At 36.8% G+C, this 27,143-nt stretch overlaps 1 protein-coding gene across 13 annotated transcripts in view; it reads left to right on the plus strand.

Moving 5' to 3' along the window:
* The window catches only part of PACS2 (phosphofurin acidic cluster sorting protein 2), a 414,540-nt gene that overhangs the window by 138,867 nt on the left and 248,530 nt on the right, over nt 1–27,143 (plus strand). For 10 of the 13 annotated variants that reach the window (XM_007473322.3, XM_007473321.3, XM_056821215.1 and 7 more), the window contains one exon: nt 1,026–1,151. The exons of the other annotated variants lie outside the window; for them this stretch is intronic. In XM_007473322.3, coding sequence (XP_007473384.1) covers nt 1,026–1,151 — 126 coding nt within the window. The remainder of the gene's footprint in view (nt 1–1,025; nt 1,152–27,143) is intronic. 13 annotated transcript variants of the gene reach the window in all.

Below are 27,143 nucleotides of genomic sequence, written 5' to 3' on the forward strand. Positions count from 1 at the left end.
CTGTTTATTGATATATAGGATTAGATTCTCTTTTGTCATCCTGTGGTTATTTTCAATTTATATTTTCATTTTCAATTTTAGGAAGATAAATTTTGAATGTACATTTATTTATGCAAATATAAAGAGCTACTTAATGTCTATGTATATAATGCATTGTCATTTTAATACACTGAAAGTAATACATATGAATGCAATAAAATATAGTAATAGCTCTGTGAATATACTAAAAATATATTTAGATAACCGGGTAGCCACCAATATTTATTCATACAGGTGATTTGATAGAGGTGTGCTGAATAGCATACCACATGTGAAATAATTCAAGATTTTACAGGAAGCATAAATGTTTTGGTTACTTATAAAAATTGTATTTATAAAACACAAGTATAATTCAGCTGTGCCTGAAAAGAATGAAATTTCTTGAAATCTAAGGATAAGATTTTTATATATATTAATGAATATCATTGACTGTCTTACATAGATGAATTAAGTCATTTTTTTAGTCCTGCTACTATTTCTTATAAATCAGTCACAAATATCATAAAAATACGCATGCAGCAACCCAAGAATTCCTTTTAATATGAAAATGTAATTGTTCATTAACTCCAAAAGGAACTGTGGGCCTATTTATAATTCCTCTTTCCTCTAGTGTTAAAAGAGTAGGATGAAGGGAAAATTAGATAAATGAAGTGTCAAACCATCATTTGCCAGAACTTTTTCTGTTTCTGTTGTTTAAGAATAATGGCCTATGATGTTTGTTCCTATTTTTAAATGAAATGCTTATAGAAATACCTAATTTCTAAAGTAATCACAATAGAGATTAAAACATTAAAGTTCTCAGTTGCTGTAATATAATTTATCTTGGGCTTTATTTAGATGTGTTATGCAATTTAACTTGTTTCTTACTTTACTTTTCTGAACAGTGGAAGATCTTGGCTGTTTTGGGGGATAGATAATTATGAGCTTTATAAAGTTAAATAATACCAGTAGTGTGAAAGTTTTAACTGTTGAATTATATTGTACAGTATCCTCATTTCTTGAAAAGAGAAGGCAACAAGCTTCAGATTATGCTGCAGAGAAGAAAACGATACAAAAACCGAACTATTTTGGGCTATAAAACGTTGGCAGCGGGGTCCATCAACATGGCTGAGGTAGGTTCCTTAACATTTAATAACTAGTAGATGAATAATTTTAAATTTAGAGATATGTACACTAGAGCCTATTATGTAGTTCACTATAGAGTACCATTCAATATAAAGTAAGTCTCTTAGATTCCATTAAAAAGTCGAGAGGTATTAGGAAGAAATCATTAAAATAATGTTTCAATTCAATAAATTTTTATCAGGTATCTACTGTGTTTAAGGTACTATGCTAAGTTTTGGAAATATAAGATTAAAAAATTATATGCTTTCTGCCTTGAAGGAGCATACAAGTATATTGTACCAAATTTTAGCCCCATTAATGTTTTACACAAGCTAATCATTGTATAATTATTATTAGAAATTAATTCTACGAAGAGCAGAAATAGGGTTTAGTATAAATATTAGAATTGTTAAATACCTTTTAAAAGGAACAATATTTTTATATTAAATAATTGTTTTGTTACTGAGGAAGGTTATATATATAGAAGGAAGGTTGAAATTAGGATAATACAAAGTGTAGTGTGATAAGGACAAAACAATTAAGCAAATGCTCTAAGAAAATTTGAGGAAAGAGAGAATACTTTTAGCTGAAGTATCAGGGAAGGTTTTAGAAAAAAAGTGGCTTCTGTGCTACAATTAAAAGAAACTGGATTTTATTAGTGATCAAGAGAGAATTTATTCATGGAAAGGAGGAATCTTTTACATTAGTTTGGCTGAAATGTAGAATATGTGAAATAGAGCTGAAACCTTAAATAGGTTGTGTCAGATTGTGGAGTATTTCAAATACTAGACTAACTAAGGAGCACAGCAGGACTATATGTAGAGTAATGACATGATCAGACCAGGGCATTAGAAGATTATTTCAGCAGCCATGTGAAGGATGAATTAGGGAAGACATTGGAGGCAAAAATACTAGTTAAGAGCCTATCATAAAAGTTATTATAATGGGGGATGGTGATGAGGGCTTAAAATAAGTTTATGGCAGTTTGAGTGTAGAAAAAGGAATGGATATAAGAAATATTGTATAGGGTACAGTATTGAATGGAGTTGGAAACTAAATTTGAGGGAAGAAAGAAGCTTGTAAAGTAGAGTCATCATCAGAATTATTGAATCAGAATTATTAAGTACTATTTCTCATGCCTAATTGAATTCAGACCTCATCTCTATTTTTTGATATTATCTAAGCCCAGCTAATATGTCATCTTCTTTGTGGCAATAGGGTCAAATATAGGGAGGAAGTTAATGAGTATAGTTTGGAGATTGTTAAGTTTTAAAGTACCTGGAGTATGTCTAAGTGGTAATATTTAAAGTGTTCTTAGGACAAAATCTTTCAAAGATTAGATTGAAGATGGATAGTGAACCAATCCAAGAGAAGAGGAAGGAATTGTCTGGTAGAAGAACAGTGGCATAAAAAGCAAGGGAGAAGGCAGTGGTCGGCTTCAAATGATACAGGGAAATCAAGGAAGTGGAATACTGAGATGCTACCTTTGAATTTAGTGACTAAAAAAGTCTTTGAGAGAGCAATTGTAGTAGAACTTTGGGGTCAGAAGCCTGATTTCAAGAACTGGAAGAGTAAAAGATCAGTATAAAACTGTCTTTTTCAAAGATTAGCAATAAAAATGAGAAGAATATAGTTTGATGATGTAAAACCTTTAAGATAGTGAAAGTTTCTTGTGTTTCTATTTCATAGTGGCATCTCAGAATTTTCAGCAAGGCACTCCTAAAACATATATGACTTTTTGTGTTCTCATACCTCTTATAGCACCATATTCTCATTCTTATAAACCTAGAAATCAGAGGGGAAAAAACATGGTAGACAATATTCATGTGAAAATCGGTGGAAAGAAAACTGGGAGAAATTTTGTTATAATGTTATACCAAAGTGATAGAAAACTTCAGGCATTTGCTAGAGCTCTTTCTATGTCAAAAGTAGAGCAGTTAATAACTCTTAGACTGATTTTATCCTTCAAAAGGTAGAATAATCAACAAGGCAAGATCTTAGTTTAGATCTTATTTTCATGACTCAGTCTAATTGTCCGAGCATAAGTAATGGTTGACTTTGGGAAGGCAGTGGCTACTCTCTTGAAGAGTTTGTGATAGTAGAGAGAAAATGTGGACATAATATGATAAAATCTTAAACTCTGGGAATCCATTTTCCAGGGGTTCAGAAGTAGACAAAGGAAGATAATTCCCATGAGGTAGAAATGTGGGAGTTGTGTGATGAATGGATTTAGATTTCTTTTAAAGATTTACATTAAAGAGACAGAAAGGAGTATCAGTAGAATAGACTTGGGGTAAGTTATCTCAGCAAGACAGTCTATGACAAACCCAAATACCCCAGCTTTTGGAACAAAAATACACTATTTGACAAAAATTGCTGGGAAAACTGGAAGACAGTGTGGGAGAGATTAGGTCTGGATCAACACCTCACACCCTACACCAAGATAAACTCAGAATGGGTGAATGACCTGAACATAAAGAAGGAAACTATAAATTAGGTGAACATATAATAGTATACATATCAGACTGTTGGGAAGGGAAAGACTTTAAAACCAAGCAAGACATAGAAAGAGTCACAAAATGTAAAATAAATAAATTTGATTAAATCAAATTAAAAAGGTTTTGTACAAACAAAACCAATGTAACCAAAATTAGAAGGGAAGCAACAAATTGGGAAACATTCTTCATAACAAAAACCTCTGACAAAGTTCTAATTACTCAAATTTATAAAGAGCTAAAGCAATTGTACAAAAAATCAAGCCATTTTCCAATTGATAAATGGGCAAGGGACATGGATAGGCAGTTCTCAGATAAAGAAATCAAAACTATTAATAAGCACATGAAGAAGTGTTCTAAATCTCTTATAATCAGAGAGATGCAAATCAAAACAACTCCGAGGTATCACCTCACACCTAGAATATTGGCTAACATGACAACAAAGGAAAGTAATGAATGTTGGAGGGGATGTGGCAAAGTGGGGACATTAGTTCATTGCTGGTGGAGTTGTGAATTGATCCAACCATTCTGGAGGGCAATGTGGAACTATGCCCAAAGGGTGATAAAAGACTGTCTGCCCTTTGATCCAACCATAGCACTCCTGGGTTTATACCCCAAAGAGACAATAAGTAAAAAGACTTGTACAAGAATATTCATAGCTGCGCTCTATGTGGTGGCAAGAAACTGGAAAATGAAGGGATGCCCTTCAATTGTGGAATGGCTGAACAAATTGTGGTATATGTTGGTGATGCAATACTATTGTGCTAAAAGGAATAATAAAGTGGAGGAATTCCATGGAGACTGGAACAACCTCCAGGAAGTAATGCAGAGTGAGAGAGCCAGGAGAACATTGTACACAGAGACTGATACACTGTGGTACAATCGAACGTAATGGACTTCTCCATTAGTCTCAATGCATTGTCCCTGAACAACATGCAGGGATCAAGGAGGAAAAAAAAACACTACCCACAATCAGAGGACAAATGGTGGGAGTTAAAACACCGAGGAAGGACAACAGCTTGACTACAGGGGTGGAGGGGATATGATCGAGGAGAGACTATGAATGAAAATCCTAATACAGAAACCAATAGCATGGAAATGGGCTCTGGTTGAGGACGCATGTGATACCCAGAGGAATCACGCATCGCCATTGGGAGGGAGGGAGGGAGGAAGGGGGGAAAAAAAGGTGATCTTTGTTTCTAATGAGTAATGTTTGAAAATGACCAAATAAAATAATGTTAAAAAAAAGATTTACATTAAAGATGGAAGCAACAGTAGGTTACAGTGGAAGAATAGAAGAACATGGCATTGTCCCTTAAAAAAAATGGTGTCAGCAAAGGGTAATGCTTTATCCTTTTTCTCCCTCTCCATAACAAAGAATTATCTCGAATAAATGTGGAAGAGGAGAGGGGGAGGGGTAAGCAAAACTGATGAATATATTGAAAAAAATTTGACATGTTATGAAATGTTCTATACCTGTATAAACTTATACCACTGCCCCCAAATCTACTTTCCCAGGTCATCAGCATTTATATTGTTGTTCTTTAAACAACCCTTATATTTCTTCCTCATGGGAATTGCCTTCCTTTGTGTTCTAAGAATTTATTTTGGGAGATTCCATGCCTTCTAGGCTAACACTGTAGAATTCATTAACTTAACCATTGGGGTTCTACATCTACTTCTTCTGAACCCCTTGAAAACTGATTCCCAAAGTCTATGGTTTTACGCAGTTATACCCATATTTCCTCACTTCTATCACAAACTCTAGAGTAACCACTACCTTCCCAAAGTCTCCCATTACTTCTATTCTGACTAGACTCAGTCATGAGAATAAGATCTAGACTAAAATCTTGCCTTATTGATTCCTCTACCTTTTGAAGGATAAAATTTGTCAAAGAGCTGCTCTGCTTTTGACATAGAATGAGCTCTAGGAGATGCCTAAAGTCTTCTAACACTATCTATAACCTGATTACAAAGTTTCTCCTATTTTTCTTTCCACTGATTTTCAAATGAATGTTTCTTCCTTCTGATTTTCAGATTTATGTATGTGAAAATACTTTCAAAATACACAAATAATGTGAAAAGAGATCAATATTATAAAGAAAGAATGTTATGCCACACTAACATTGTTTTCTCTTATGAGGGAGTTACGGTTCAAAAAATTTGTGATTCATTCACCTGTTTTCATAAAGGAAGCAATCAGTTATTTAACAAATATTGATTAAGGAGCTGCTATGTTCCAAGCATTAGAAATACCAAAAAAGACCAAAAGAAAAGACTCCAAATCAGTCCCAGCTTTCAAATAGCTCAGAGTCTAAGAAGACAACAGCAAAAACTATGTCCAAACAGCCCGTGTACATATAATAAATTAGACATACTGTCAGAGGGAAAACAAAGGAGGATTGTTGGTTACTACTTGTAGAAGACTGTCACTGAATCTTGAAGGAGAAGCTAAAAGGTAGAAATGAGGAGGGAAGGAGTTCCAGACATGGAGAATAGCCAAAGAAAATACTCAGAATTATTACAGGCCAAGACAGCAACTTAATGGTAGCAAAAACTGAAAATGCTATGATAATCCTTCCAAACCAATCTTTAAAAAGTGCTTCCAAGTAGCAGGAGTCAAAAACCAACAGCAAGACAGAATGAAGTGACTCTTCTACTGAACACAATTTGAAAGTTAGGCATAGAGAATCCATTTTCACTGGATATGGGAGGACTAGAAGCAAAACTGCACACAGAGGAGTGCTGGTTGACCACCAGGTTCCAAGCCTGGGCACAGGCCAACTTTGGGATCCTGGGACCCTGTCTATACCAACAGAACACCCCATACCCCAACCCACCCTTCAAAGTCTCAGACCCCCCACAGGGGGCCCCAGAAGTCCATCGCACTTGGCCCTTGCAATCCTGAGTTGTGGTGAAGTCCTTACCCCCAGGACAAAATAGCTCAGAGAATTAAGGCCCTACAAGCTATCAGCAAAGAAATCAGAATCAGCATCTGTTAGAACTTCCAATGCACAAGGGAAAAAAAGGTTGGTAAAATGAGCAAATAGCAAGAGACCCCATAACCCTAGAAAATTTTCCTGGTGGTAAAGAACAACGAAATAGGGGACAGTGAGATCCAAGCAACCACATGCAACACTTTAAAGAAAAATGGAAATTGGTCTCAGGCTCTGGAAAAATAAAAAAAAAAGAATTTGATAATCAAATAAGACAGGTATAAGGAAAATGGGAAAAAGTAATAAAAGTAATGCAAAAAAGAAAATAATAGTTTGAAAAGTAAAATTGATTACCTGGTAAAAGAGGTTTAAAAACCCAACAAAAAAGAGGTTTTTAAACAGAATTGACCTCCTGGTAAAAGACACAAAAAAATCCAATCAAGAAAGGAGTTCCATGAAAAGCATAAGGGACCAACTGGAAAAGGAGGTTCAAAAGGTCATAGAAGAAATTAATTCTTTAAGAATTAGAATTGGGCAAATAGAAGCTAATGACATCATGAGATATCAAGAAACAATAAAACAAAATCAAAAGAATAAAAAAAAAGAAAATATGAATGTCCCATTTAAAAAAAAACAAATGACCAGGAAAATACATCCAGGAGAGACAATTTAAGAATTATTGGGCTACCTGAAAGTCATGATTAAAAAAAAAAAGCTTAGATATAATATTACAAGAAATCATCATAGAATACTTCCATGATATTCTTGAACAAGTAGGTTAAATAGATATTGAAAAAGAATCCACATATCACCTCCTGCAATAAATCAACAAGTGAAAACTCCCAAGAATGTTGTAGCCAAGTTTTAGAGCTCCCAGGTTAAGGAGAAAATACTTTGAGTAGCCAGAAAAAAACAATTCAGACATCATGGAGCACCAGTCAAGATTACAGAGGACCTGGTAGCTTTCACACTGAAGGGCAGAAGGCTTTGACTTTGACATTCCAGAAGGCAAGAGAACTGACAATTTTTTCAGGGAAAAGAATGGTCATTTAATAAAATAGAATCTTTCCAAGCCTTTATGAAGAAAAGCCAGACTAAAGAGAAAATTTGATGTCTAAAAACAAAATTCAAAAGAAGCATTAAAAAGGTAAGTAACAAAGAGAAAAAATTTAAGGGCTGCAATAAGGTCAAATTGTGTGCGTATATGGAAAGATAATATCTGTAACTCTTAAAATTGTTATAATTATCATGGTATTTAGAAATATACAGATAGAATTGGGTGTGATACTAAACTGTTTAGGATGATACGCAAAAAAGAAATCTAGGGGTGAAAAAGAGGATTACGCTAAGGAAAATGGAAAGAGAAGTAAAATGTGGTAAATTATATCACATAAAGGGGCACGATGTTGGGGGGTGAGCTATTACAGTGGAGAAGAGGATGAGGGTGGTGACAAGTAATATTTAAACTTTACTCTCATTGGATTGGCACAGAGAGGGAATAATAGCCAGATTCATTGGGGTATAGAATCCTATTTTACCCTATAGAGAGAGGGCTAATAGGTAATACTTAAACCTTACTCTCATTGGAATCAATTTTGAGAGGGAAGAACATCTATATCCCTTGGGGTATCAAATTCTATCTTATCCTACAGGGAAAGTGAGAAGGGAAAAACTAAGAGTGGGGAGTGGGACAGGGAGTACAAAAAGGAAGGGAAACAGGGGGGGGATTTAAAAAATAAGAAGAAAGGAACAAAAAGGGAGGGGGCAGAAAGGGAAGTAAAATAAGGGTGGGGATTAGGGAGACTGATTAAATGCAAACCACTGGTTAAAAAGGAAACACTGAAAGAAGAAAGAGCAGAACTAAGAGAGGATATTAAAATGTTGGGGAATACAGAGGTGGCAGTCATAACTCTGAATATGAATGAGATGACTGTATCCATAAAACGAAAGTAAATAGCGGATTTAATTAGAAACCAAAAAATATGTTGTCTACAAGAAACACACATGAGGAAGGTAGAAACACACAGGATGAAAGTGAAAGGCTGGAAAAAAATCTATTGGGCTTTGAATGAGATAAAGAAGGCAGGAGATGCAGTCATGATATCTGACAAACCCAAAGTAAAAATAGATCTGATTAAAATAGACAGGGAATATAATTACATCCTGATAAAAGGAAGTATAGACAATGAGGAAATATCAGTACTCAACATATATGAACCAAATGGTATAGCATCCAAATTTCTAAATGAGAAACTAGTGGAGTTGAAGGAGGAAATAGATAATAAAATACTAGTGGGAGACCTGAACATTCCTCTATCAGATCTACATAAATCAAACCAAAAAATAAGACAGAGGTAAGATATGTAAATGAAATCTTAGAAAAATTAGAGTTAATAAGATATGTAGAAAAAAATAGAGACAAAAAAGAATACACCTTTTCAGCACCATGTGATACATTCATAAAGATTGACCATGTACTATGGGATTAAAATGTGACAAACAAGTGCAAATGAGCAGAAATAATAAATGTAACCTTTTCAGATCATAATGCAATACAATTAATAATTAGTAAGGGTACATGGAGAGTCAAATCAAAAATTAATTGGAAATTAAATAATATGACTCTCCAAAATCATAGAAACAGTAATTTCATTGAAGAAAATTACAATCATGAGACATCTTTTGAAAATCTATGTGAGGCAGTCAAAGCATTCCTCAGGGAAATTTATATCCTTTAGTTCATAATTAACATATTAGGCAGGACAGAGGTCAATGAGTTAGGCATACAAATTAAAAAACTTGAAAGTGAACAAATTAAAAATCCCCAAATGAAAACTAAATTAGAGATCCTAAAAATTAAAGGAGAAATTAATAAAATCAAAAGTAAAACTATTGAATTAATGAATAAGACTAGAAGCTGTTACTTTGAAAAGACAAATAAAATAGACAAAGTACTGGTTATCTAATAAAAAAAGGGAAAAAAGAAAATCAAATCAACAGTATCCAAGATGAAAAGGGAAACCTCACCTCTAATGAAGAGAAAATTAAGGCATTCATTATAAACTACTTTGCACAATTATATGGCAAAAAAATGGCAATCTAGGTGATATGGATGAATATTTACAAAAATGTAAATTGCCTAGATTAACAGGAGAAGAAATAGAATTCATAAATAATCCCATATCAGAAAAAGAAAATGAACAAACCAAGAACTCCCTAAGAAAAAATCCCCATGGCCTGATGGATTCACAAGGGAATTGTATAAAAACATTCGAAGAACAACTAATCCTAATACTATACAAACAAAGAAAGAAAACGATGGATTAATCTCCTTAATGAACATAGATTCAAAAACCTTAAATAGAATACTATAGCAAAAGGACTCCAGCAAGTGATCAAGAGGGTTATTCATTATGAGCAGGTGGGATTTATACCAGTCATACAAGAATGGTTCAATATTAGGAAAACCATGCACCTAATTAACCATATCAACAAGCAGACCAACAAAACCCACGATTGTCTCATTACATGCAGAAAAAGCCTTTGACAAAACACAACACTCATTCCTATTGAAAACTCTAGAAAGTATAGGAATAGAAGGGCCTTTTCTAAGAATAATAAACAGTATATATCTAAAACCTTCAGCAAGTATCATCTGCAATGGTGATAAACTAGAAGCTTACCAAATAAGATCAGGAGTGAAACAAGGATACCCATTATCACTTCTATTATTTAAAATTGTATTAGAAACTAGAAACACTAGTAGTAGCAATTAGAGAAGAAAAAGAAATTGAAGCTATTAAAATGAGGAGACCAAGCTATCACTCTTTCAGTTGATGTGATGGTCTACTTAAAGAATCCTAGAGAATCAACTAAAAGGCTAGTAGAAATAATCAACAACTTTAGCAAAGTTGCAGGATACAAAATAAATCCACATAAATCACCAACACATCTTAGCAGCAAGAGTTAGGAAGAGAAATTCCATTTAAAACCACCCTAGACAAATTTCCGATCGAGATGGAGGCTTAGAAGCAGCAAAAGTTCAGACCCCTGAAAACTCTTCCTTTACCAATCACAAACTGAATGCTCGAGGGGACTGAAATTCAAACTTAACATGACAGGGTCGGAGAACCCTCCTTCTGGACTCAAATCAAAAGGCATGCTCCCCAAAAGCTGGAATCCGAGAATACTCGGGTCTAAGGGGAAGGCAGAAGGAAGATCCCAGGACCCCTCCCCCCCCAACCCAGAGAGCTGAGCCCCCAGTAGCAGCGGGAACCTCTGGGCCGGCAAAGGTGCTGTTCTGAAGGGTGCACCTTGAAAGCAACCTGGGCAAGGCTCGGGGCGTCCAACACAGTCAGCAGGGAAGCACCTGGAGAGACGGGGGGCTGCTTGGCTGCTTCCTTCCATTGGAATCTCACCAGAGGCTTTTGCCTCAGGGCACATCCAGAACAACCCAGTTAAAACTAATCCCATCAAGAGTCCTCAGAGCTCAGGGAGGCCAGGATCCCTTCCTCCCTAGAGTTCAGAGCCTCCTGAAAAGACAGGAACCTCTGGGTCAGCAAAGGTGCTGTTCTGAAGGGTGTACCTGGAAAACAACCTGGGACAGGCTCTGGGCATCCAACACAGATGGCAGGGAGAGAGATGGGGGGAGCCTGCAGCCCCGTGTCTGGTTCCTTCCATCAGATTCTCACCAGAGGCTTTTGCCTCGGGGCACATACAGACTGACCCAGTTGAATTTAATCCCAACAGGAGTCCTCAGAGCTCAGGTAATCCAGGATCCCCCCACTCTCTCAGAGTTCAGGGCCTCCTGAAAGGACAGGAAACTCGGGGGGGGGGGGCCGCAAAGGCTCTGGGGAATCTTGCTGAAAGTGGAGAAGCAGCTGGAGAGAGCCTGGGAGGCCCAGCCTTCCAGGAGTCTTCGGCCTCAGAACACATACAGCCCAACCCAGATGAACTTAATCTGATAAAAAGCCTCCAGAGGATAGGGGAGCTAACATTCTGTACCTGGTGGACAGTGCTGTGTCAGGCTCAGAGTGTGGAAGTAAGGCAGAGGAGAAGCAGCTGGAGAGAACACCCAAAATGCCGGCAGGCAGGGGAGGGCAGACCCTGGGCTTCTACGGGATGACAGCTCAGCTACGGAGAATGGACAATTTGCCTGGGACTAAAGCCTCTGATTATCAAACCCATACACTGAAAGCCAGCCCTCCCCACTCCGATTTTTGACTGCAAGGGGAGGGAAAACCATAGAGATGGCAAACAGTGTAGAGGTGCAACAGCCTCCAAACACCAAGAAAAGCAAGAAGAAGGGGGTGACTCTAGACACATTTTATGGACCAAAAATACAAAATACAGAGGAGATAAAAGAGGAAACACAAACAAATGCTCCAAAACCTTCCAAAAGAAATGGAAATTCTCCACAAGCTCTTGAAGAATTTAAATTGGAAATTATCAAAAAGATGGAAGCCTTCTGGCAAGAAAAATGGGAAACAATGCAAAAGGAACTCAGCAATCTGACGGACCCAAATATGCAAATGCAAAAACAGCTGAAAGCCTCAAACAGGTCAGACCAAACTGAAAAGGAAAACCAGTCTTTAAATGTCAGAATCAGCCAACTGGAAGATAATGATCTTGGAAAAGAGCAAGAATTAATAAAGCAAAGTCAAAAGACTAAAGAATTAGAAGATAACATAAAATATCTCACTGGCAAGGTGACAGACCTGGAAAACAGAGGAAGGAGAGAAAATCTGAGAATCATTGGTCTCTCAGAAAAGCCAGAAATAAACAGTAATCTTGATAACATAATACATGATATCATTAAAGAAAACTGCCCAGAAATTCCAGAACGAGGGGACAAAATATACATTAAAGGAGTTCACAGAACACCCTCTACACTAAATCCCCAAAAGATAACTCCCAGGAATGTAATTGTTAAATTCCAAAGCTTCCAAGCAAAAGAAAAAATCTTACAAGAAGCCAGAAAAAGACAATTTAGATATAAAGGAACACCATTCAGGGTCACACAGGACCTAGCAATTTCCACCCTGAAAGACCGTAAGGCATGGAATATGATATTCAGAAAAGCAAGAGAGCTGGATCTTCAACCAAGCATCAGCTATCCATAAAAACTGACTGTATACTTCCAGGGGAAAGTATGGACATTCAACAAAATACAAGATTTCCAAGCATTTGTAAAGAAAAGACCAGACCCCTGTGGAAAGTTTGATATCCAAACACACGCACACAAAAGAGAAACTTGAAAAGGTAAATATGAAGGAAAGGGAAAAGGAGAAAAATGTTATCGTTTTCTTTTATTCAAACTCTCTTCTATAAGGACTATATTTATATCAAATTATATATATTAATATGGGGGGGAATGTAATGTGTAACTCTCAAAAATTGTATGAATCATTGGAGTAGTAAGAAGAATCACTCATAGGGAAAGTTTGGGGCATCAAGATGATATGGAGAAAGGGGGGGAAAGAAAGAAAAAGAAAGGGGGGGAATTATTGATGGTACTAAGATGTACTCCAAGAAATAGAAAAAAACCCAACTAAATAGAATAATCTTTCTCACACAAAGATACACATGGGAAGGGGAGGGGAAGAATTCTCCTACAAGAAGGAGAAGAAGAGAGTTTTTACTTAAACCTTATTCTCAGTGAAATCAACTCTGAGAGGGAAAAGCATTGAGATCCATTGGGATCTTGAATTCTATCTTATACAACAGGGTAAAAGAGAAGGGAAAACAAACGGGTGGGGGTGGGGGTGGGGAGAGAACACAAAAAGGGAGGGAAGGAGAGGGGGGAGGGGAAGGGAACAAAAAGGGAGGAGCTAGAAAGGTAAGTGTATGAAGGGAGGGAACTAGGGGAATTGATTTAAAGTAAATCACTGGCTTAAAAGGTTTTAGCTAAAGAAGAAAGGTCAGAATTAGGGGAGGATATTAAAATGCCAGGGAATCCACAAGTGAGAATCATAACTTTGAATGTGAATGGGATGAACTCACCCATAAAACATAGACGAATAGCAGAATGGATTAGAATCCAAAACCCTACCATATGTTGTCTTCAAGAAACACACATGAGACGGGTAAACACTCACAAGGTCAGAATTAAAGGATGGAGTAAGACCTTCTGGGCCTCAACTGATAGAAAGAAGGCAGGAGTTGCAATCATATCTGACAAAGCCAAAGCAAAAATAGACCTGATTAAAAGGGATAGGGAAGGTAAATATATTTTGTTAAAAGGGACTATAGATAATGAGGAAATATCACTAATCAACATATATGCACCAAATGGTATAGCACCCAAATTTCTAAAGGAGAAACTAGGAGAATTGAAGGAGGAAATAGACAGTAAAACCATATAAGTGGGAGATTTGAACCAACCACTATCAAATTTAGACAAATCAAATAAAAAAATAAATAAGAAAGGTAAAAGAAGTGAATGAAATCTTGGAAAAATCAGAGTTAATAGACATATGGAGAAAAATAAATATGGACAAAAAGGAATCCACCTTCTTCTCAGCACCACATGGAACATTTACAAAGATTGACCATACACTAGGTCACAGAAACATGGCATACAAATGCAGAAAAGCAGAATTAATAAATGCAGCCTTTTCAGATTATAAGGCAATAAAAATAATGATCAGTAAGGGTACATGGAGAGCCAAAATCAAAAATTAATTGGAAATTAAATAATATGATACTAAAAAATCGGTTAGAGAACAAATCATAGAAAAAATAATTTCATCGAGGAAAATGACAATGCTGAGAAATCCTTTCAAACCTTAATTAGAGGCAGCCAAAGCAGTACTCAGAGGAAAATTCATATCCCTGAGTGCATATATTAACAAACTTTGGAGGGCAGAGATCAATGAATTGGAAATGCAAACAAAAAAACTTGAAAGTGAACAAATTAAAAACCCTTAGAAGAAAACCAAATTAGAGATCCTAAAAACTATGGGAGAAATTAATAAAATAGAAAGTGATAGAACTATTGAACTAATAGACTAGAAGCTGGTACTTTGAGAAAACAAACAAAATAGATAAAGTACTGGTCAATCTAATTTAAAAAGGAAAGAAGAAAAGCAAATTAACAGCATCAGAGATGAAAAGGGGGAACTCACTTCCAATGGAGAGGAAATTAAGGCAATCATTATATGGCATTATATGGCAATAAATATACCAATCTAGGTGATATGGATCAATATTTACAAAAATATGAATTACCTAGACTAACAAAAGAAGAAATAGAATTTGTTAATAATCCCATATCAGAAAAAGAAATGCAACAGGCCATCAAAGAACTCCCTAAGAAAAAATCCCCAGGGCCTGATAAATTCACAAATAAATTTTACCAGACATTCAAAGAACAGCTAATCCCAATAATATACAAAGTATTTCACATAATAAATAAAGGAGTTCTACCAAATTCCTTTTATGACACAAAACATGGTACTAATTCCAAAGCCAGGCAGGTCAAAAATGGAGAAAGAAAACTATAGACCAATCTCCCTAATGAATATAGATGCAAAAATCCTAAATAGGATACTAGCAAAAAGATTCCAGCAAGTGATCAGGAGGGTCATTCACTATGATCAAGTAGGATTCATACCAGGAATTCAGAGTTGGTTCAATATTAGGAAAACCATCCACATAATTGATCATATCAACAAGCAAACCAACAAAAATCACATGATTATCTCAATAGACGCAGAAAAAGCCTTTGATAAAATTCAACACCCCTTCCTATTAACAACACTAGAAAGTATAGGAATAGAATGGTCTTTCCTAAAAATAATAAAAAGTATATATCTAAAACCATCAGCAAACATCATCTGCAATGGTGATAAATTAGATGTATTCCCAATAAGATCAGGAGTGAAAGAAGGTTGCTCATTATCACCTCTGTTGTTTAACATTGTACTAGAAACACTAGCAGTAGCAATTAGAGAATAAAAATAAATTGAAGGCATTAAAATAGGCAAGGAGGAGAACAAGTTATCGCTTTTTGCGGATCATATGATGGTCTACTTAAAGAATCCTAGAGAATCAACCAAAAAGCTAGTCGAAATAATCAACAACTTTAGCAAAGTTGCAGGATACAAAATAAACCCATATAAGTCATCAGCATTTCTCTATATACCCCAAACACAGCTCAGGAGCAAGAATTAGAAAGAGAAATCCCAGTCAAAATCACCTTAGACAAAATAAAATACTTAGGAATCTATCTCCCGAGACAAACACAGGAACTATATGAACACAACTACAAAACACTCTCCACACAACTAAATCTAGAGTTGAGCAATTGGAAAAAACCTTAACTGCCCATGGGTAGTACGAGCCAATATAATAAAAATGACCATCCTACCCAAACTTATTCCTCTATTTAGTGCCATACCCATTGAACATCCAAAAAATTTTTTTTAACTGATCTAGAAAATACTATAACAAAGTTAATTTGTAAGAATAAAGGATCAAGGATATCCAGGTAAATAATGAAAAAAATGCAAAGGAAGGAGGATTTGTAATCCCAGATCTCAAACTATATTATAAATCAGTGGTCATCAAAACAATTTGGTACTGGCTAAGAGACAGAAAGGAGGATCAGTGGAATAGACTCGGGGTAAGTGACCTCAGCAAGACAGTTTATCACAAACCCAAAGACCCCATCTTCTGGGACAAAAACACAGTATTTGACAAAAATTGCTGGGGAAACTGGAAGACAGTGTGGTTGAAATTAAGTTTGGATCATCACCTCACACCCTACACAAAGATAAACTCAGAATGAGTGAATAACTTGAACATAAAGAAGGAAACTATAAATACATTAGGTGAACACAGAATAGTATACATGTCAGACCTTTGGGAAGGGAAAGACTTTAAAACCAAGCAAGACAAAGAATGAGTCACAAAATGTAAAATAAACGATCTTGATGACATCAAATTAAAAAGTTTTTGTACAAAGAAACTAAGGAAACCAAAATGAGAAGCAAAAAACTGGGAAAATATTTTCATAACAAAACCTCTGACAAAGGTCTAATTATTCAAATTTATAAAGAGCTAAATCAATTGTACCAAAAACCAAGCCATTCTCCAATTGATAAATCGGGAAGGGACATGAACCAGGCAGTTCTCAGCCAAAGAAATCAAAACTATTAATAAGCACATGAAAAAGTGCTCTAAATCTCTGAAAATCAGAGAGATGCAAATCAAAACAACTCTGAGGTTTCACCTCACACCTAGCAGATTGGCTAACATGACAGCAAAGGAAAGTAATGAATGTTGGGGGGGATGTGGCAAAGTCAGGACATTAATTCATTGCTGGTGGAGTTGTGAACTGATCCAACCATTCTGGAGGGCAATTTGGAACTATGCCCAAAGGGCGATAAAATAATGTCTGCCCTATGATCCAGCCATAGCACTGCTGGGCTTGTATCCCAAGGAGATAATAAGGAAAAAGACTTGTACAAGAATATAGTTGAGCTCTTTGTGGTGGCCAAAAATTGGAAAATGAAGTGATGCCCTTCAATTAGGGAATGGCTGAACAAATTCTGGCATATTTTGGTGGTGGAATACTATTTTGCAAAGAGGAATAATAAAGTAGAGGAATTCCATGGAGTCTGGAACAACCTCCAGGAAGTGATGAAGAGTAAGAGAAGCAGAACCAGGAAAACATTGTACACAGTGACGGAAACACTGTGGTACAAGCAAACATAATGGACTTCTCCATTAGTGTGAATACAACACTACCCACAAACAGAGGACAAATTGTGGGAGTAAAAACACTGATGAAAAGCAACTGTTTTACTACAGGGGTGGAAGGGACATGAATGAGGAGAGACTCTAAATGAACACCCTAAGGGAAATACCAACAACATGGAAATGGGTTCGATTCAAGGAAACATGTGATACCTAGTGGAATAGCGCATCAGCTATGTGAGGGGTGGCGGGAGGGGGGGAGGAAAAAAAATGATCTTTGTTTTCAAGGAATAATGTTGGACAATGACCAAATAAAATAATATATATAATTTTAAAAATATGAAAAAAAACCATCCTAGACAATATGAAAAATTTTGATATCTACCTGCCAAGACATACAAAGGAACTATATGAACACAACTACAAAATACTTTCCACACAATTAAAACAAGGTCTAAATATTAAAAAAAACATTAATTATGGATAGGATGAGGTAACATAATAAAAATTACAATCGTTCCCAAACTAATTTACTTATTTAGTGCCATACCCATCAACCAATAAGAAACTTTTTTACTGAATTAGAAAAAACCATAACAGTTCATTTGGAAGAACAAAAGATCAAGAATATCAAGGGAAATAATAACAAAAAATGTGAAGGAAGTTGGCCTAGCAGTACTAGATCTCAAAATGTACTATAAAGCAATGGTCATCAAAACAGTATGGCTAAGGGACAGGACGGACTATCAGTGAAATAGACTTGCAATAAGTGACCTCAGCAAAACAATATGATAAACCCAAAGATACCATCTTTTGCAACAAAAATCCATTATTTGACAAACTGCTGGGAAATTTGGAAAACAGTATGGGAGAGATTAGGTTTAGGTCAACATCTCACACCCTATACCAAGATAAACTCAGAATAGGTGAATGACTTGAATATAAAGAAGGAAACTGTAAGTAAATTAGGTGAATACAGAATAGCGTACTTGTTAGATCTTTGGGAAAGGAAAGATTTTAAGACCATGGAAGAGTTAGAAAAAATTTCAAAATATAAAATCAATAATTTTGATTTTATTAAATTAAAAAGTTTTTGTACAAACAAAACCAATGCACCCAAAATTAGAAGGGAAGCAACAAATTGGGGGGGTCTTTATAATAAAAAACCTCTGTCAAAGGTCTAATTGCTCAAATTTATAAGGAGCTAGATCAATTGTACAAAAAAATCAAGCCATTTCCCAATTGATAAATGGGCAAGGGCCCTGAATAGGCGATTCTCAGCCAAAGAAATCAAAACTATTAATAAATAGATGAAAAATATTCTAAATCTCTCATAATCAGAGAAATTCAGATCAAAGCAACTCTGAGGTATCACCTTAAACCTAGCAGATTGGCTAACTTGAGAGCAAAGGAAAGTAATAAATGTTGGAGGGGATATGATAATATTGGGACATTAATGCATTGCTGGTGGAGTTGTAATTTATCCAATCATTCTATGGGGCAATTTGGAACAATGCTCAAAGGGCACTAAAAGACTGTCCTTTGATTCAACCATAACACTGATGGGTTCGTACTCCAAAGAGAAAGACCTGTACAAGAAAATTCATAGCCTTGCTCTTTGTTGTAGCAAAAAATTGGAAAATATGGGGATGCCTCCTTCCAATTGGGGAATGGATGAACAAGTCGTGGTATATGTTGGTAATGGAATACTATTGTGCTCAAAGAAATAATGAACTGGAAGAATTCCATGTGAACTGGAACCACCCCCAGGAATTGATGCATAGCGAGGAGGTCATTGTACACAGAAACTGTTATACTGTTGTGCAATCACAAGTAATGCATTTCTCTACTAGTAGCAATGCAATGATCCAGAACAATTTTGAGGGACTTATGAGAAAGAATGATATTCACATTCAGAGGAAGACTTGTGGGAGCAGAAATATAGAAGAAAAACAATTGCTTGGGTCAATGGCATATATGATTGGGAATGTATACTCTAAATACCTAGTTCAAATATCAACAATATGGAAATGTTTCTTGATCAGTGACACATGTAAAACCCAGTGAAATTGTGCATCAGTTCCAGGAGGGGATTGGTAGGAGGCAAGGGAACGATCATGAATATTGTAACCCTAGAAAAAATATTCTAAATTATCTAATTCAATAAAATTTTTAATAATACTAGAAAGCAAAGGAATTAAAGGGCCTTTCCTTAAATAATATGTAGTGATTATTTAAAATCATTTGCAAGTATCATCTGCAATGGGGATAATTTAGAAGCTTTTCCATTAAGATCAGAAGCAAGGATGCTCATTATCACCCCTGTCATTTAATATTTTACTAAAACTGCTAGCTATAGCAATTAGAGAAGAAAAAGAAATTAAAGGGATTAAAGTAGGCAGTGAGGAAACTAAACTATCACTCTTTACATATGACATGATGGTATACTTAGACTATAGAAAATCAACTAAAAATTAATTGAAATATTTAATAACTTTAGCAAAGTTGCAGGATACAAAATACATCCATACAGTTATCAGCATTTCTGTATATTTCCACAAAAGATCAGCAGCAAGATTTAGAAAGAGAAACTCCATTTACAGACACTCTAGATATGTAAAGTACTTGGGAATCTATTTGTCAAGACAAATGCAGAAATTATATGAATGCAATTACATAGATCTAAACAGTTGGAAATATATTAATTGTTCGTGGATGGGATGAACTAATATAATAAAAATGACAATCCTATCTAAATGAATTTACCTGTTAGATAAATTAATTGTGCCTGTCCGATCATAAAAAACAAAAACTATTTTATAGAACCAAAAAAAATAATAAAATTTATCTGGAAAAACAAAATGTCAATAATAATGAGGGAACTAATAAAAAAATGAAGAATAGTGGCTTAGCAGTACCAGATTTTAAACTGTACTATAAAGCGGTGATTATCAACACAATCTGGTACTGGCCAAGAAATAAAAATAAGAAAAAAAATAGATCAGTAGAATAGCCTGGGGGTAAATGACCCCAACAATCTAGTGTTTTATAAACCCAAAGATCCCTGCTTTGGGAATAAGAACTTAGTATTTGACCAGAACTTCTGAGAAAAATGGAAAAGTGCATGACAAAAATGTTTAGATTATCTCACTCCCTTTCCCCAAGATAAAGTCAAAATGGTTATATGATTTAAACATAAAAAAGTAATATTATAAGTAAATTAGAATGTCAGGTCTTTGGAGAAGGGAAGAATTGTTGATGAAACAATAGTATAGAACATTGTATAATGTAAAATGAATAATTTTGACTATGTTAAAGATTTTGTATAAACAAAGCCCATGCAACCAAAATTAGAAGAGAAACAACAAAATGGGGGAAAATTTGTAACAAATTTCTCCAGTAAAGGTCTTATTTATCAAATATATGACTAACTCAAATTTATAAGAATACAAGTCATTCCCCAATTGAAAAATGTTCAAATGAAGTTTTCAGATGAAGAAATCAAAGTTATTAATAATCTAACTTCCTTTTGATTAGGAAAACTTTAATTAAAACAACTGATGTTTTATTATGTATCATTATTCCTAATTATGGTGATGGTGATGATGTATTATTGTTATTATGACAGTAAGGAAAATGATAACTGTTGGGGGGGTTGTGGCAAAACTGGTACATTAATACATTGCCAGTGGATTTATGAATTGATCCAACCATTTTGCGGGGAAATTTTGAATTATATCTAAAGGTATATAAAGGAATGATGATCTTTGATCCAGTAATACCACCACTAGACTTGTATCCCAAAGAGATAAAAAATGGGAAAGGCCCTGTTTATACAAAAATATTTATAACTACTCTTTTTATGATGGCAAAGAATTAGAGACTAAAGGAATGTTCCTCAGTTGGGGAATGGCTAAACACTTTGTGTTATATAATGGTGATGTAATACTTTTGTGCTGTAAGGAATGATGAAAAAATTGATTTAGGAAAGAGCTGGAAAGACCTAGATGAACTGATGCAGAATGAAATAAACAGAACCAGGAAAACATTATACAAAGTAACAACAATATTATGGGACAACGAAATGTGATAGAATTTGCTACTAACAGCAATACAATGATCAGAATTCTGATGTACTTCTGAAAAAGAATGCCATCTACCCCCAGAGAGAATACTGTTGGAGTAAGAATGCTGATGAAAGCAAATGATTTATCACTTCTTTATTTGGGTATATGTTTGGGGGTTTTGGTTTTATACAAAATATGAATAATATGGAAACATGTTTTTCATAATAATAGAGGTAAAATCCAGATTAAATTGCTTGCCAGCTCTAGGAGGGTGAAGGGAAGAAGCAAGGGAGACAATGTGGATTATATATCTTTGGAAAACTCATGTGGAAAGTTTTTTTTAAAGAAAGAAAAAAAAACCCAGTTAGGAAATGAAATGTGTGCAGGGACAATAAGAAGTACATAGAGGGGACCAAAGTGAAAAGACAGCAAAGATCAGAAAGGACTAGAATAGGAGAGGTTTTTTTTTTTTTATAAAGGCCAAACATAGGATTTTATATTTGATGTTGGAGGCAGTAGGAAACCCCAGGAGTTTATTGACTAGAGGGATAGCATGGTTAGTCCTACAGTTGAAGTAGATTATTATGACAGCTGAGTGAAAGTAGGACTGAAATAAGGAGAATTGTTAGGCAGGATGACTAAGAGACTAATAACCAGTTTTGATGTAATCAAGTCCTGCCGGCATCAGGATGATGACTTTTTGCCAGATTTAAAAAGAAGGCATATGTGGGAGCTGTTTTGAAGATAAAAACTGTAAGACTTGTTATCTGATTGGATTTGGTAGGTTAGAGAGTGGCAGAGTAGGATTTGAACTCATCCTTTCTCCAAATCCATTCATCTTTCCATATCTTATTCAAAGGCTGTTTGTTTCAAAAAAGATCTGAATTTCCAGTGGAGTAAGAATGTGGCAACTAGAAAAGCTCTTTGCATTTGTTTGCAATGTTTTTTATGTGCTAGTATATGGTCAATCTTTGTGAATGTATCTGCTGAATGTGCTGCTGAAAAGAAGGCGTATTCCTTTTTGTCCCTATTTATCTCTACTCTAATTTTTCTAAGATTTCATTCATTTCTCTTCCCTCTTTCTTATTTATTTTTTGGTTTGAGTTATCTAGTTCTGATAGAGGAAGGTTCAGTTCTCCCACTAGTATAGTTTTTCTGTCTTGAGTTCCACTGCTTTCTCCTTTAGAAATTTGGATGCTATACCATTTGGTGCCTATATGTTGAGTACTGATATTTCCTCATTGTCTATTTTGCCTTTTATCAGAATGTAATTACCTTCCTTATCTCTTTTAACTAGATAGATTTTTTTTGGCTTTGTCAGATATCATGATTGCAACTCCTGCTTGGTTTTTCTCAGTTGATGCCCAATAGATTTTGCTCCATCCACTTATCTTAACCCTATATGTGTCTGTCTTCCTCGTGTATGTTTCTTGTAGACAGCATATGGTAGGATTTTGGTTTCTAATCCACCCTGCTATTTGCTTCCTTTTTATGGGTGAATTCATTCCATTCACATTCAGAGTTATGATTACCAGCTGTGTATTTTCCAGCATTTTGATTTCCACTCCCCGTTCTGCCCTTTCACTATTTCCTTCTACATCAGTGTTTTGTTTTTAATCAGTCCCCCTAATTCCCACCCTTATTTTACTTCCCTTTCTAACCCCCTCCCTTCTTATTCGCCTCTTATTTTCTTTATAGTCTTTTTAAAGTAGCCCCCTAACCTCTCCCTCCTTTGTATTGCTTCCCTCCCCACCAGTCTGTTTGTTACCCTTCTTCTCTATAGGTCACAAATCAATTCTCTGCCCCAATCGATTTGATTGTTCTTCCCTCTCTGTGTCAATTTTAGTGCATGTAAGAATTAAGTATTTCCTATCTCCAACCTCTTTACTCTTCCAGTGTATTGATGTTCTCCCCCCCTCCCACCATGAGCTTCTTTGTGACATATAAATTTACTCCCTTTTGTTTCTTTTCCCATTTCTCTTACTATTAACCTCTTTTTTTACCTCTAGTTTTATATGCATATACATATATATCTATATACATATTTATATCTTTGCTTTTCATCCTACACAGTTTGTCACTATTCCCTCTAAGTGTAATTCTTCTAGCTACCCAGGTTGTAATAAGTTTTTTGAGAGTTACCAAAATCTTCTTTTCTTGTATTTTTTAACTTATTGTGTCCCTTAAAAAAGGGTTTTTTTGGTTTGTTTAGTTTTTCGCCTTTCTTAATTACCTTTTGGTGATTCTCTTGAGTTCTGTTTGGACATCAAATTTTTTCTGTTCAGGTCCAATCTTTTCTTTATGAATGCTTGGAAGTCTTTTATTTTATTAAAAAATGACCATACTTTCCCCTTCAAGAATATATTCAGTTTTGCTGGGTAGTTGATTCTTGGTTGTAAACCTAGTTCCCTTGCTTTCCAGAATATCATATTCCATACCTTTTGGTCCTTCAGTGTAGATGCAGCCAGATCTTGTGTTATCCTAGCTATGGTTCCATGGTATCTGAATGACTTCTTTTTTTTTCCTTTTTTTATTGAAATTTTTTTATTTAATTAATTTAGACTATTTTTCCATGGTTCCAAGATTCATGTTCTTTCCCTCCCCTCCTCCCCCCACCCTCTCCCATAGCCAACAAGCAATTCCACTGGGTTTACGTGTGTTGTTGATCAAGACTCGTTTCCGTATCATTGATATTTGCACTGGGGTGATCGCTTAAAGTCTATCAGGAGTTCCTTTTCGCCCAGCAGCTGCTGGAATCTTCCTCTCGCCATCACATTCTCTCTCCTCTGCTCGGAACTTCTGTTCACCTGGCTCCATCCGAGTACTCTCATGGAAGCCCCTTGAGGGCAGGACCTATTTGGGGGCCTTCCTCCCCATCTCCAACCTTTAGCGGGGCACCCAGCACCCAAGTGGATGCTTCATTCGATTGGTTTCTTTGGCTCCAAACTCAAGCCTCCCTGGATGCAGGCTCTGAAACCACAATGCCGTCTTCCTCTTCCCCATGATAACGCGCTGGCATTTTCTCCCCTGGAAATGGCTTTGAAGGAATCGTGAAACCTTTGCCCAAGGCCAGGGAGACTGGCACAGCGGCTGAGGTGGTGTACACTGACTGGCTTCCTCTGTAGTGGAGCATCTGCAGGGTAAGCCATTGGGAGGGCTGCAGGGAATGATGTCAAAGCCAACCTTTCCTAGGGTCCCAAAGATTCTTACTCAAGCTCACAAGTAGTGTCAGAAGAGGAAATGATTGTTTTCCTTCTAGAAAGCCCTTAGGCTTGGCATCTGGTCTCCAGTGCAACTTTGTTAAAGTGGCATTAGTCACTTTAAATTAAATGCCCTGGGACAACTAGGGCACACGGTGGAGAGAATGCCAGGTCTGGAGGCAGAAGGACCTGGGTTCAAATCGAGCCTCAGACAATTACTTAGCTGCGTGACCCTGAGCAAGTCACTTAGCCTCTGTTTGCCTTAGTCCTCTGGAGAAGAAAATGGCAAAGGATTCCAGTAGCTTGGCTAAAAAACCCCCAAAGGGGATCACAGAGACTCATTGGAGCCTGCACAAGAACAGGAAAGCAGATCTCTTTTTCGTTTGTTGTCGATTCAACAGTCATGTGTTGAGTTCTCCAGGGCCTCGGGAGCTCTGTGCTTGTCCCTGGGAGCATGTATCAGTGTCCCTGACCTCAGGAAGCTCTTGTTCTGGATGGGGAGGAGGCATGAGCATGCTGAACAGATAAAGAAAAGATGGTTTGAGGAGGGAGGCAACAACCGAGGCGAGGAGGGAGAGGTGATACTAGTGGGCTCCTCACCTAAGAGCTCAGCTCTGAGATGAGTTCGATAGTGGGCCAGAGCCCAGAAGCCTTTGCCTCCCAGGAATAAAGAGCCCAGAGCCATTTCCCAGAACCCAGCCCTCGGGTGCTCGGGTGCCATTTTGTCCAGGAATGCCCTCTAAGCAGGGGCCAACAGCGGCTCTGATGAGTGGTTCCCTCCCTCCAGATGTGGCAAGAGAATCATGAAGCTCTGGGACTGCTAAAGTGAGATCTTTCTTTCTCGGCACAGTCCTTGCCATCCTCTAACAGCTCTGAAGAGAGCATGGCTTTGTCTCCTGTACCCCTGTAATCCAAAAGCAGCAGGACCCCAGGACCTCTCTTAGGTTCACCCCAAAAGGAAAAGAGAACAGATTAGCATTCCCCCACCAAAAAGGAGATCCCCAAACGGGAGCCCCCCAGTTTAAAATTCTGCAAAGGGGCCCCAAAGTCAGAGAACCTCATGGAATCTGGGTGGATGGAGTGAGCCCAACAAGGGCCCCAGATGGCCCTCAGTGAGCCCATTGGATAGATGCTTCCATCCATGAGGACCAAGAGCTATCTGGCACAGATTTACAACAGCCCATCTTCTTGAAAAATTACCCAGGAAAAAAACCCTCACCTTCGGGAACTTCCGGGTAAACATGGCTGCAATCTAGATGCGACTCACTTCCTCTCCCTGGCACCGAACGAAATAGATTACCTCAAAAGAGCATAAAAATCACCTTTGGACAAACAGAGGGACTCTCCAGCACCCCACAGAAACGAAGGTACGTGGGGTTTGAACATTCCCACACTATAAGGAGGATGAAAAGCTCGCACAAAAACGTGAACTGAGCCGCCCCCCCCCCCCAAACCAGAGTAAGCTATCAGAGCGCTCACTGGGACAGCGAGTGAGTGAGGAGCTTCTCTGTCTGGGGGGGGGGGGTGCACACCAGGGTCCTTGGGATCTAAAGATTGCAAGGAAACGACCTCTCAGGGAGGTTTCACGGGAGAATCCTGAGCTGAGGGATGTGGGCAGTTGCGCTGAACATCTTGGCGGAGCTAAACACCTGGGCGGGCTGCGCTGATTGCCTGGGCAGTTGGGCTGAACAAAGGGACCCTCGCTCTAAGAAACCTCGGAGGCTGGGAAGAACTAGTCTAAGGAAACCTAAATTCACAGAAAACCCACCCATATCGCTCAGACCCCAGACCAAAAAAAGAAAGTGTTATAAAACCACTAAAGGGATGGCTCACATGTCCCAAAATCAAGCCTCCAAGAAGAAAGGGGGGGAAAAGTGACTATTGAAAACTTTTATGGAGGGAGTACCCAAGGAAAAGAAGAGAATGAGGATGAAATCCAAACAAAATTAGAACATGCCTCCCAAAATGGAAACTATCCACAAACTCTGGAAGATCTCAAACTGGAGCTTACCCAAAAGATGGAAACTTTTTGGAAAAAAAATGGGAGAAAGAGATCAGCAGTCTGATAGACAAGACTTCACAATTGGAGAAGGAGCTGGAAGCATCCAATAGAAGGGCAGACAAAGCTGAAAAGCAAAACCAGTCTCTAATGACCAGAATTAAGCAGCTGGAAGACAGTGAGCATGCCCAAAAAATGGAAACCTTTTGGAAAGAAAAATGGGAGAAAGAGATCAGCAGTCAGATAGACAAGACTTCACAATTGGAGAAAGAGCTGGAAGCATCTAATAGAAGGGCAAACAAAGCTGAAAAGCAAAACCAGTCCCTAATGACCAGAATTAAGCAGCTGGAAGACAGTGAGATTACAAAACAGCAAGTATCAATAAAGCAAAGCCAAAAAATTAATGAATTAGAAGAAAACATGAAATATCTCACTGTAAAGGTCACAGACTTGGAAAACAAAGTTAGAAGAGACAACCTCAGAATTATTGGTCTCCCTAAAAAACCAGAGATAAACAAAAACCTCCATGCTATTCTACAGGAGATTATAGAAGAAAATTACCCACATGTTCTTGAGCAAGGGGGCAAAATAGAAATAGAAAG

The sequence above is a fragment of the Monodelphis domestica genome, chromosome 1 (genome assembly GCF_027887165.1).
Source record: "Monodelphis domestica isolate mMonDom1 chromosome 1, mMonDom1.pri, whole genome shotgun sequence".
Taxonomy (NCBI): domain Eukaryota; kingdom Metazoa; phylum Chordata; class Mammalia; order Didelphimorphia; family Didelphidae; genus Monodelphis; species Monodelphis domestica.